The 13964-nt window shown below is 35.7% G+C and overlaps 1 protein-coding gene across 2 annotated transcripts in view; it reads right to left on the bottom strand.

The window, feature by feature from the left end:
- LOC143254028 (uncharacterized) overlaps window positions 1–13964 on the bottom strand; it is a 112987-nt gene that overhangs the window by 71410 nt on the left and 27613 nt on the right. Inside the window, exon 2 of one of the 2 annotated variants that reach the window (XM_076508744.1) lies at window positions 5978–6085. The exons of the other annotated variant lie outside the window; for it this stretch is intronic. Within the exon in view, the coding sequence (XP_076364859.1) occupies window positions 5978–6085 (108 nt within the window). The remainder of the gene's footprint in view (window positions 1–5977; window positions 6086–13964) is intronic. 2 annotated transcript variants of the gene reach the window in all.

The following is a 13964-nucleotide window of genomic DNA, read 5'->3' on the forward strand; positions in this document are numbered from 1 at the left end:
AACTCAGAAAATACTTTAATAAAAGGACCAGTGTTAGGACACATGACTTGGAATCTGCGACTCTTTATCACAGCGATGCTACAATGTACGATCAATCCCACTATTCGTTGTTAAAGAGTAGCCCAAGAGATGATGAGGGATAATGTTGAATTCTTTCTTTCCCTCTAATCAATTACTTCAAAATTTGAGACGGCTAACGCAGATAGCCCTCGAGCAGATTTATACGAAATTCAACTAAAAACAAAAAATAAAGTTACTCCAATCAGACATCGCGGATCCAGTTTTTACTGGAGCTATATTTCGATTCGCTTCAGAAATCGTCACAAGGTTTAATATTTGTAAATTTTTTTCTAGCATAGAAGACACTATACCTTCATCACGAAAATTACAAAACGAAAATATAAATGTATAAAGAGTACATGATCTCACAATCCTATTTGGATGCCAGTAAGGTATAATTTAATATTCGAACTACTTCGGTACCCCGCACTGTAAAGTTAGGTTTTAATCGAATCGTGTCTTCAACCACCTCGTTCACAAGGTCTTCATATAGAAGCTAATGCTTGATACGGGACCGGTTTAATGTCCACTGGTTAAGTCCTTGACCTCTTCCACCTTCGAAACGTCATTGCCGAAAAATCTACCCGACGTTGCATTGAGTGAAGTGTCGTTGAATAACAGTCGATTTGTAAGTAATGTTTAGTAACTTTTGTAACTAAACTAGAAACACATGTGGATGAAACGTCATCAGAATATAATAAATATAACATAATGCACCAGCACCACGTGAGAGACTGACACCAAACAAATTTTCTGACAAAGTAGTTCCAACTGATACCATATGAATAATTCTGACACCATCACCATGCGAGTTTGTTTGTCATTAAGCACAATGGGCTTTCTGTACTCTGCTCACCATAGGTATCGATACCCGGATTATAGCGTCGTAAGTCGTCCGCAGACATACTGTTGTATAAGAGACCTGCATCTTGTCATTGTGTGACGTATACGGGTATTTAAATAAAATCGAAAGTTTGACATTACGATTATTACGTACACAAACACATTCGAATTGAAATCTTATTTTAAAAGACTCGTATCAACTTAAAATACAATACAATATAGATATCTTATATTAAATCTTATTTTAAAAGACTCGTATCAACTTAAAATACAATACAATATAGATATCTTATATTAAATCTTATTTTAAAAGACTCGTATCAACTTAAAATACAATACAATATAGATATCTTATATTAAATCTTATTTTAAAAGACTCGTATCAACTTAAAATACAATACAATATAGATATCTTATATTAAATCTTATTTTAAAAGACTCGTATCAACTTAACATACAATACAAGATAGATACGTCACGTAATAAAGATCCAGTTAACCAATCGTACAACATTATCGCTACACAAATGTTTAAGTCCAGCGTTGATTTGAATAACACTTGGCCTAAATAGATCGTGTTTGTGTATGTTTACATGAGGGCTATCTGCGCTAGCCGTCCCTAATTTACCAGTGTAAAACTGAAGGAAAGGTAGCTAGTCATCACCTCCCACCGCCAATTCTTGGGCTACTCTTTTACCAACGAATAGTGGGATTGACCGTAGATTTATATCGTCCCCACGGCTCAAAGGGAAAGCATGTTTGGCATGACGGGGATTCAAACCCACGACCTTCAGATCACGTGTCGAGCACCCTAACCACCTGGCCATGCCTGATCTACAAACTTTTGGTGCATTATACATGAACTAGCTGTCTTTAATTCAGGGTTCTAGTCTCTACAAACTTTATTATTGTTACACAACGAAATAAGTACAAATAAGTGTTAACCATTCTAAACCTGCCTTTCAAAATGTACTTTAAACAGAAATAAGATCGTTCTATAATCTAATTAACTTCGCTATTTTTATTTTTAGGTAGTAATTTTTACACGTGCCTTTGTATAATTTTGCACACGTGTAACTCAAATAACTTATAAAAACAACCGACTGTAGTAATCTTTTAATTAGGCTTTACGTCAGTAATCAGAATTTTTGAACATAATTTAACACTCCTCACAGCTTTTTTGTTTCCTACAAATATCGGAATTTTTTTGTTACGTAAACCTAAGCCTAATCCTGAACTTATTCCCTGTTGATGGTTTTTAATTTTATGTTTCTTCAAGTCAGAGAGACATTTGAGATAAGGATCTTTACAAGACAAATATATATATGTATTATGTATACGTGAAACTGATTTACTAGGATTTGCTGAACTCGCTATCTGCCCGTTAACTCAGCAATATCTTTACACTGCATGTATGATATACGACAGACTACGAGGGTTATAATTTATTAACACATAAACATGACGAACAAATCTCACGGAAAATACCGTATACAAATTAGCCGTGTTTGAAACAGAATATCCCCTGGCGCATGCCGCAGAGAGCGAGGAAAGGAGAATTTGCTTTTGTGTTGGGTATAAGCCAACAGGGTCAGCGCTTCACTGACCACCAGGGACATTTTTAATCTCCTAACTGTACCATGATCTAGCTATTGTTAAGACGAATCGCATCGTAATGCAATAGTATTATTCCCCACGAAAAGGGACTCGTCTTTATAAGGATGCCTTTTCAACCACGGCAACCGTTTCCGAGCAACATGTATGGAACATCTGGATGCGGCGGACATGCACTGCAGTGAGGCACGTGCTTTGTCACTAGCACGTGCAAGTAATGTTGTCAAACGTTACTGGCGAGAGGGTACGCTTTGCTATTAGGACAATATATATATATATATTATACGTGTGAAACGAAAAAGCGTGCCTTGTGAGACGCGGCCCTCATTCAAAGCGTTACTTGTCACTTCCTTTGTTTCCCTCCCCACGTTCATCTCTCACGTGCGCCTTGCTACTCTCCTGAGTCCCGGCGGTTCTCATAACAACAGCCTCATCATTAACAAAACATTGGTTAGTGGATTGCTCTCTCAATTCGTTGTCATGACGACCGTATCTTTCTTTATCGAAACCATCAAAGTGTTTTTGTTGGTATATACATATTGTAAACGTAATAATCCCAACTTACATTTTTATAGTAATAACTATATATACATATCCCACACACGCACCTAGAAAATACAATGTTTCATGTAGTTTAATAATATTGTTACAATTTTCTTTGTTAGACAATGTATTCTCAGTGAAAGCCACAGTCTGATTCTATAGTTTTATTTCGATACGCACGATACATACTCTGTTTCCTTTCCGATCTTAAAGTGTCGTATATTACAAACAAAATGCGCTTTCTAGAGCTATCATTTTATCTTTGTGGTGTAAGATAAGCCTGCGTTCATGGAACCTGACGTCATCATGTACTTTGACGTCATACCTGCTTCTGCATGTTATGGACGAGTTATACTATCTCACTCTTCCCGATAGAAACATTGAGTCTTTAAATATTTTTATTTATCCAATTAGAGATCATATTTTACCTTTTTATTACTTTTATGTACCACAATTACCGTGTAATGTTTAAACCAACAGCTGTATGTAGACACATCCAGGATGTTCATTTATGAAGGAGAGTAGCATTGTGAAAACAAACCAACAGCTGTATATAGACACATCCAGGATGTTCATTTATGAAGGAGAGTGGCATTGTGAAAACAAACCAACAGCTGTGTGTAGTCACATCCAGGATGTTCATTCATGAAGGAGAGTAGCAATGTGAAAACAAACCAACAGCTGTATGTAGACACATCCAGGATGTTCATTTATGAAGGAGAGTGGCATTGTGAAAACAAACCAACAGCTGTATGTAATCACATCCAGGATGTTCATTTATGAAGGAGAGTAGCATTGTGAAAACAAACCAACAGCTGTATGTAGACACATCCAGGATGTTCATTTATGAAGGAGAGTAGCATTGTGAAAACAAACCAACAGCTGTATATAGACACATCCAGGATGTTCATTTATGAAGGAGAGTGGCATTGTGAAAACAAACCAACAGCTGTATGTAGACACATCCAGGATGTTCATTTATGAAGAAGAGTAGCATTGTGAAAACAAACCAACAGCTGTGTGTAGTCACATCCAGGATGTTCATTCATGAAGGAGAGTAGCAATGTGAAAACAAACCAACAGCTGTATGTAGACACATCCAGGATGTTCATTTATGAAGGAGAGTGGCATTGTGAAAACAAACCAACAGCTGTATGTAATCACATCCAGGATGTTCATTTATGAAGGAGAGTAGCATTGTGAAAACAAACCAACAGCTGTATGTAGACACATCCAGGATGTTCATTTATGAAGGAGAGTAGCATTGTGAAAACAAACCAACAGCTGTATGTAGACACATCCAGGATGTTCATTTATGAAGGAGAGTAGCACTGTGAAAACAAACCAACAGCTGTATGTAGACACATCCAGGATGTTCATTTATGAAGGAGAGTAGCACTGTGAAAACAAACCAACAGCTGTGTGTAGTCACATCCAGGATGTTCATTCATGAAGGAGAGTAGCAATGTGAAAACAAACCAACAGCTGTATGTAGACACATCCAGGATGTTCATTCATGAAGGAGAGTAGCATTGTGAAAACAAACCAACAGATGTATGTAATCACATCCAGGATGTTCATTTATGAAGGAGAGTAGCATTGTGAAAACAAACCAACAGCTGTATGTAGACACATCCAGGATGTTCATTTATGAAGGAGAGTAGCATTGTGAAAACAAACCAACAGCTGTATGTAGACACATCCAGGATGTTCATTTATGAAGGAGAGTGGCATTGTGAAAACAAACCAACAACTGTATGTAGACACATCCAGGATGTTCATTTATGAAGGAGAGTAGCATTGTGAAAACAAACCAACAGCTGTATGTAGACACATCCAGGATGTTCATTCATGAAGGAGAGTAGCATTGTGAAAACAAACCAACAGCTGTATGTAGTCACATCAAGGATGTTCATTTATGAAGGAGAGTAGCATTGTGAAAACAAACCAACAGATGTATGTAATCACATCCAGGATGTTCATTTATGAAGGAGAGTGGCATTGTGAAAACAAACCAACAGCTGTATGTAGTCACATCCAGGATGTTCATTCATGAAGGAGAGTAGCATTGTGAAAACAATCCAATAGCTTTATGTAGACACATCCAGGATGTTCATTCATGAAGGAGAGTAGCAATGTGAAAACAAACCAACAGCTGTATGTAGTCACATCCAGGATGTTCCTTCATGAAGGAGAGTAGCAATGTGAAAACAAACCAACAGCTGTATGTAGTCACATCCAGGATGTTCATTCATGAAGGAGAGTAGCAATGTGAAAACAAACCAACAGCTGTATGTAGTCACATCCAGGATGTTCATTCATGAAGGAGAGTAGCAATGTGAAAACAAACCAACAGCTGTATGTAGACACATCCAGGATGTTCATTTATGAAGGAGAGTAGCAATGTGAAAACAAACCAACAGCTGTGTGTAGTCACATCCAGGATGTTCATTCATGAAGGAGAGTAGCAATGTGAAAACAAACCAAAGCTGTATGTAGACACATCCAGGATGTTCATTTACAGATGAAAACAGTATTGTGAACAGTTGTCATTGTTAGGTCACGTTTTTTTTTTATAAAACGTCTCTACTTTTCAACAAATTAGTCCTCATATAGTGATTCAGAAGAGACACAGTTGCAGAAAACTCTTCACTTACTGGTCATGATCCTCTAAGATCTTGAAACACATGTTATAATGGTAGTTTTAGAAACATTATTATTTTAATATACAAGTTTTAAAAATACACACGTATAGTTTACGTTAAGTGATCTCGTAATAAAAATAATACAAGCAATACATTTTATTTAGCCAAAGGATAAGAGTGGAGAATCCTTTAGTTTCAGCTCTGTAACCACACTGTTTCTACACAGAAGTATCTTTAAAAAACTGTATTAACTGGTTTTAGTAAATGACTCACCCGTTAACCGCTAGAGGAACGATGTACATGGGAAATTCCATTAGGTCATCCTGGTGGTCATAGATGAGTGTTTCAACCATAGATCCCTTCGAACTACCGAAGGAAACTCTAGAGGAAGACAAACAAGATGTATTTAAGCTAATGAAAACATATGCAAGTTATCTCTGGTACTCAGTTAGACACGATACTTTGATTTTTGTTTACTGTTAAGAAAGTCACACACTGAACTATCTGTGCATGGCTCGTGTATGGATCGAATCTCAAATGTTAACGTTAGAGGCTTTTAAACTTACCTCTCTTCTAATGAAGGGGACGGAGGACAGTGTAGTTTTCGTATCGCCCTCCAGCAGCATAGCGATGAGTCTGCGGACTTAAAAGTCTACAAAATTGAGTTTCGATGCCCGTGGCGGGTTAAGCGAAAAAGATAGCACACTGTGTAGCTTTGTGCTTAAGAACAGTAAAACAAACTTTATGTATCTTGGAAATAATATCAAAGCTATAATTGTATTATAAACATTCATTTTAAATCATTTTTTAAGCCTAAAATTTGATATTTATTAATACAATACTGAATATAAATTAATTACTATGACTTGATGTCCAGACGAATCTTTATTTCTTTACCACATTAAACTCGCAGAAATACAATTATAATTTAATTTTTAGCCACAGGATGAAACAGCCAACTTAGTCTACTTCCGGCAGGAAAAGACTGTTTTATTCTCTCACGAGATGAGTTGCCAATTACGTGTGATATTCCAGGAGATGTCGTCATCTGCAGCTCCTGGTACTTGAATTCGTTCGATGAGGAGACGAGAACTTAATGAATAGTCCAAAAGTATATAACCATTTTAATATTTAATTATTAACTAACTAAGGAAATACAGCCGTGCAGTTTCCAACATCTTCTCGCCCAACTCAAACAGTTTTATCAGTAGACTTATAGTTGTGCACCGTTACTGACTCTCAGCACATCTAACTGATACTATATTTCAGTCCATGTTAGCTGCAACACGTCCATAATTACAGTGGCTATGGCATCCGTTATTCTGGTCTTCACCTCCCTAATTTTTGCTACAGATGTGCAATACAAGATGTCCTTAACATACCTCCGAAGAAAAAAAAGTCAAGTGGAGAAATATCTGACAAACATGGAGGCGACAGAATTGGTCCACCCTGCAAGCCAAATGATTCATTAAGCCTTTTCTTTGATGTTTCCCGTTTTACGGGGTAGCACTGCAGGCTGGAATGAAAACCATAACAACTGTTTGAGTTGGGATACAAAATATTGAAAACCATTTGGTTTTATCTCTTTAGTTATTTAATTATTACATTTTAAAAATAGAAAAAAAAATTGGGCTTCCCTGTATCACTCTTCTAACCAGTTGAGTAATTCGACAAGCTAACTGCTAATATGCTTTTAACTAATAATATCACATGTTAAAAACACCTTTTCTTTGCCATAAACAGAGCTGTTCTCCAGGGCTGTAAGGTACTCTTTAAGTCGATATTGAAATTTTCTGTGATACCTCAAACTTATCAATTTCAAGAATTGAGGTCTTGAAATCTAATGGTTTAACACTTTAATTACTACCAGTAAAGCATTTCTATTAGCAGCCTAACATCCTCGGGCACTACAAAACCTACTGATGGAGCCTAACATCCTCGGGCACTACGAAACCTACTGATGGAGCCTAACATCCTCGGGCACTACGAAACCTACTGATGGACACCTACATAACAGTTCAAAACAGTTTGATTATGAAATTACTGTTAAATTAAAGTTTCGAACAATTTCTGTTCATGAGGCCCCCCCCCAATGGCACAGCGATTTGACCGCGAACATACAACCCTAGAAACCGTGTTTCGATACCCGTGCTAGGCAGAGTACAGATAGCCCACTGCGTAGCTTTGTGCTTGCTTACAACCACGTAACCAGCCGTTTGTGAAAGCAGTCCAGTTATCAGCTAAGAAAGTAAACTTTCTCAGAAAGTTTTTGATGTATTATACAAACTTTATTCATTATACATGAATATGTAAAGGAAACAAACACAGACGAAATACTTTTAGTTGCGTTTAAGAATGCTATAACTTATAATATACAATACATATATTTAATTAAACTTTAAATCAATACCTCAGGTAGCAAATTAGGCGAGTTATTTTATACAAATTATCTAACGTGTGTAAATGTTCTAAAGCGTTTGAATGAGCCAATAACAACATAAAATATGCATTGTTTACTATTTCGACAAATGTGTCTATAATGTCTGTCGAGAGAGTTTGTCTTTCAACGTGAAATGCTTTGGGTTTTAAGGCAACAAAATTTATACTACCAACTCCCTCTGGTGATAAATAAGTAATACATTACTGAAAGAGGTAAAATCAGATTTAAGGTTCAACATTAAGTGGTCTGAGTAACAGGTTCCTATACTTTTAGCATGAACTACTTACAAAACGTTAATATGTCAGTCTTACCTACAGTAACTGGATTAAAAAGGGCGTGACATTTAAAACAAATTACACTGAACGAAGAATCCAACTTATTTTATTAGTTAATATTGTATTATGAAAGACATTTTCTGTGTCATTCCTTTCTACAAAAAACAGTTTATATATAAGTATATATATATAAATCGTTATTTATACATGTGTTCGTAAGTAGTCACTCAGTAATTCAACGACATTGACAGCTGCTGTTGTAAGGGGTTAGCTTTAAAAAACAAGGAAGGTTCGAAACGAAACAGTCATGGATAAAGTTAAAAAAATAGTACAGCTAGTGGGCGAATCAGAAGTTTTTATTTAACAGTGTTTATGACGTTAATGAGTAATCTTAATATTAAATAACCTAAAGAAAAAACTATGATGTTATTCCTATGATAACAAAATTGGGTAACAATTTATATTTGACGGTTTTGAAGAAAGATCAAATATACGTGAAGGTGATAACCGTAGTTGGCTTGGTGTGAAAAGGTAACTTATATTTCTTTACTTTGATCTAAATTATCATTTGGAATCGAAACAAAACTAACCAGTCAACTCACATTTTACGATAGAGAATAATTTAAAATAATTTTGATCAGTGAATTATCTGGTTCTATTCGGTGCGCCCCCCAGCGGTACCTCTGACGGTCTTATGATGCTAGAAACCCGGTTTCCATACCAGTGGTGTGCATGACACACATAGCCCATTGTTCAGTATTCCAAAGACACAGGAAGACTTCCAAGTCGTATTTTGTAGTTGATTTAAAACACCTGCGTAGACCCACTTTTCTACATGTATACGAAACCTTTGAGTATTTATTGATGTGTGTGAGACCTAGTTTCACAAGGTGGTGTGTATCGGCAACACCTGTACCAACAGTTTTCTACGAAAACAGCTGTAACATAAAACTGCTTCACTGAAATCTCAAAAATAGGATCGCTTCCCGTTTATAGATGAGTCATCGAGAAGTTCAACCATTGACTGTTCGTTTCTTTGTGTACGTGACACGAGCCGCTGCAACGGATGTCACGTGGGAGCAGTTCTGCAAAGCAGTCCATGTTCTCACTCAATATCTATTAGCAAACTTTAAGCAGCATTATCATAAAATAAATATTTATAACTAGTTCCGTGTCGTAGCCACGTGATGACACAAAAAACAGGAAGAAATAGAAAATACAACAGAATGAAAAATTACAATTAAAAAAAATCAGAATCAAATACAATGGATATCAAAACAGGATAATGTAGAATAATACTTAAGTCATTATAATACATCTCTAATACGTAACAAATGTCCAGAACCCACATCAAAATGTTCGTTTCAGATATCTGAGTAAAGTCTAGAAAAGAACTGCCAGCGTTCACTGTCCTCAGTTTACTACTGACACTCTAGAGAGAAGATGGAATTCAACACCACTCTTATAAAGCAACCATTTCTTCAAAAAGTGATGCTCGATTGTGCAACACTGGGATGAAAACCATGGATCCTTAGATTCAGTTCGATACGCAAATCACTAGACCATGCCTGCCTACCATAACATAAAAAAAGTGACAGGATGAGGTTAGAGTTAATTTCATTATTAAACAAAAAGACAGTTAAATAAAGAATGAAGAACAATTTCTCTGTTAGTTTTCAGTTTAGTTCTATTCAAAGAGGTCTTCATTCATCAATCTTAGTTTATCAACAGGCAAATATAAAAGAGCACATCGAAGACTGGAATATTCAATGGAAGTACGCTTACAAGAAAAATCCAATTAGTGATAAGCCAACTGTCATTAGCGTATAGAGACGAAACGATGTTACCTTGTAGAATTTCCTCCTAGCCAGTGAAACATCTGTCAATTGCCATCATGGCCGCACCCATTGAGGGGTTTACAGTCATTATGTGATACACCACACAGAGACCTCATCTCTCGGTATACAGTTGTTAGGGAAACAGATTCGATAGAAAATGGTCACTATAACACCACAGGAGTAAACAATAAATAATGGTACTTGACCCTTGATTACATCATGCAGCAACTAACCATTCTTCTTCCTCAATAAGGAGGGTCAATGACACAGGACAAATACATAAAACAACATTATGAGTAGAGCACCGCACGCAGAAGTCATTTGGTTGGATACTTATACATCACTTTACTCAAGATTGGTTCTAACACACAGACACACACAAAACGTAGTTAGATGTTCATAGCTCCTTAAAGTAGGCCTAACACTGAAAACAAAATATGGGAAGGAAGTGTATTATGAGGTGAAAGGTCACAAACTGATAGGTTATCACATGATACAGGACTGTCTCTAAATGATAAGTCTTAGAAAGAGTGCCATTACCTCACGATGCAGGACTGATGACAACCAAAGGAATTTTGTGACGACAACAGTTACTGTGAGATTTGGGACTGAAACCAAGCAAGGGAAATTTGGGAATATAACCGTTACTACGTGATGCATAACTGTCACTCATTACACACAATGGAATAATTGGAAGAATATTTGAGATAAACTTACAAGAAAATTGTGAAAGACAGGTTTTGATCTTTAATTGAATATCTGGATGAGTGAACATACCCAGTGAAGTGAATGAAAACAGGTGTTGCTTTCCAAACAAAAAAACAGAGTAGCAGGGATAGATAACTTTAAAGATATATGTCTGACTATGAAAACAATTCATCGATAAATTTAACAGTCAACATTTGAAACACCAAACAATCATCAGTAACTTTAACATTACCCTCTAGAAAGTATATTTCAATGTCACAGCATGAGGTCTCTCAGGTATCTGGAGGTAGAGGAACCATTAAAAATATCACAATAATAATGAAGACGGAAAAAATGGCACATTTGGAACAGTGACACAGATAAAAAGATGTAACCAATAATAATTAGAAGTTTGGAAAAGTTATAATGTAACAAAATAACAACATTTATATGTACAAGTCTGCCTTTTTTAAATCTCTTTTGACACCATTTTTTCCATACTTTGCATTACTACCGGTAGTTTTTTTTTATTCGACACCATCTAATAAGAAATATTTACTGTCGCTTTTCATTACATTTTTTAAACGTAACTATTTTTTCGAGTAGAGATCACAGCGCATGACATTCACCAACCATTTTTTATTCTCAATGACAAAAAAATCTCTCCCGTGAGATCGTTTAGTTTTTCCTGTGCCAAAACTGGTTGTAACATTTTGTTATTTTGTGATTCACTTCTCCTGAGACATCTAATTAGGTGATCCGTAAACTGGAGATACGCACATGTGAACTAAAGTTTCAAGTCGGTCGGAAATTTTAGCACTAGATGCCTCATTAATTTTTAAGAATGGAACCGGAAAAAACATGGCGTCGTCTGATGTTTTACAGCTAGTAATCAAGGTTAGCACAAACCTCTGGCAACTACTTAAGTTTTTATAACGTCTAATTAGTTTAATTGGTTAGATGTTAACCCTGAAATATAGACATCCACTTGGTTATCACCACAAGAAAACCATACTATTTCATTCGTGAAGACAACTTAAATTCGCCTATTCAGTCCTGTTACTTTGGCAAAATATTCTACCAATATTTCTATTGTTAAGTTCGATAATAAGCCACTCTCTCCACATTATCGATGTGGGGGGGGGTGACTGAATCCAAAAGCTTGTTATACTGCTTATCAGTTTCTTACCCCCTTCGCTCCCAAAAAAACACTTAGTTATCACGTCTAGTTAAGATGGTGGCTTCAGAGTTACCAAGAAAATGCTATCGATACAATATGCAACGGAAAACTAAGGACGATAAATGTATTTTCAACTGAAGCTAACCCTAATTCTTTATCACATCTCTAACTCGGTTTCGTCTCCTATATCAGTTGCCGCACTTTCTTTCATACGATAATTCAGAAACACGTGTTCGTTGTATAAATTGCTAGGTAAGAAATACTCTATTCAGACCCAAAAGAAATTAAACAGACTGAGAAGAGATCTTTTTACCAATCACATTACAATGTGTGTTCAAAACGTTCACGAGACTTCTAGCTCCGGTCCCAGTTAAACGCAGAAATAGTCCGCAACACAGAGGATGTGTGGTTGATGAATTTTGTCAGTCACATCGATTGCACAATTAGAATACTAGGGAGAGGATAAAAGAACGCAAAAAATCACAAATCAAGTATTCTTCAGCACGTGCTCATGAGCTACGATGTTGTAAAGTCTACAAACATTTTAGTGCAGGGAACAAGAATATTGTAACAACTAAAGATATATTCTTGTAACCTAAGTCCGCTCTGAACAACAAATAAACAACTGATGAGTTTTACTAACTGTAAGAGGAGGCACAAATAAACAACTGATGAGTTTTACTAACTGTAAGAGGAGGCACAAACAAACAACTGATGAGTTTTACTAACTGTAAGAGGAGGCACAAACAAACAACTGATGAGTTTTACTAACTGTAAGAGGAGGCACAAATAAACAACTGATGAGTTTCACTAACTGTAAGAGGAGGCACAAACAAACAACTGATGAGTTTTACTAACTGTAAGAGGAGGCACAAATAAACAACTGATGAGTTTCACTAACTGTAAGAGGGGGCACAAATAAACAACTGATGAGTTTTACTAACTGTAAGAGGGGGCACAAACAAACAACTAATGAGTTTTACTAACTGTAAGAGAAGGCCTCGCTGTAAAAGATAAACACGTTATTTTATATTTGTTTGCTGTTTTCGGCTGACCAAAAAAATCAAAATGTGATGTAGTCACGTATTTCAGTAATAATATTCAATTAAAGATGTTGAAATGTGATGTATCTATATGGTTGAGTTGGGTTAAAAAACCAACAAATTAAACTATGTTTGAGTAACAATATTCAGTTTTTTGAATTGTTTAAAAACCCGCATGTTGCATTATTTCTACGAGGTTGAGCAACAATAATGAACTAAGAAGGTCATCATGTGGTGTATTTATTAAGTTGAATAACAATACTGAACTAAGGTCATCATGTGGTGTATTTGGTGTATATATTAAGTTGAATAACAATACTAAACTAAGAAGGTCATCATGTGGTGTATTTATTAGGTTCAGTAACAATACTAAACTAAGAAGACCATCATGTGGTGTATTTATTAAGTTGAATAATAATACTAAACTAAGAAGGTCATCATGTGGTGTATTTATTAGGTTGAATAACAATACTAAACTAAGAAGACCATCATGTGGTGTATTTATTAAGTTGAATAACAATACTAAACTAAGAAGACCATCATGTGGTGTATTTATTAAGTTGAATAACAATACTAAACTAAGAAGACCATCATGTGGTGTATTTATTAAGTTGAATAACAATACTAAACTAAGAAGACCATCATGTGGTGTATATATATTAAGTTGAGTAACAATACTGAACTAAGAAGACCATCATGTGGTGTATATATTAAGTTGAATAACAATACTAAACTAAGAAAGTCATCATGTGGTGTATATATTAAGTTGAATAACAATACTAAACTAAGAAGGTCAT

Source organism: Tachypleus tridentatus, chromosome 6, assembly GCF_004210375.1.
Source record: "Tachypleus tridentatus isolate NWPU-2018 chromosome 6, ASM421037v1, whole genome shotgun sequence".
In the NCBI taxonomy this organism is placed as follows: domain Eukaryota; kingdom Metazoa; phylum Arthropoda; class Merostomata; order Xiphosura; family Limulidae; genus Tachypleus; species Tachypleus tridentatus.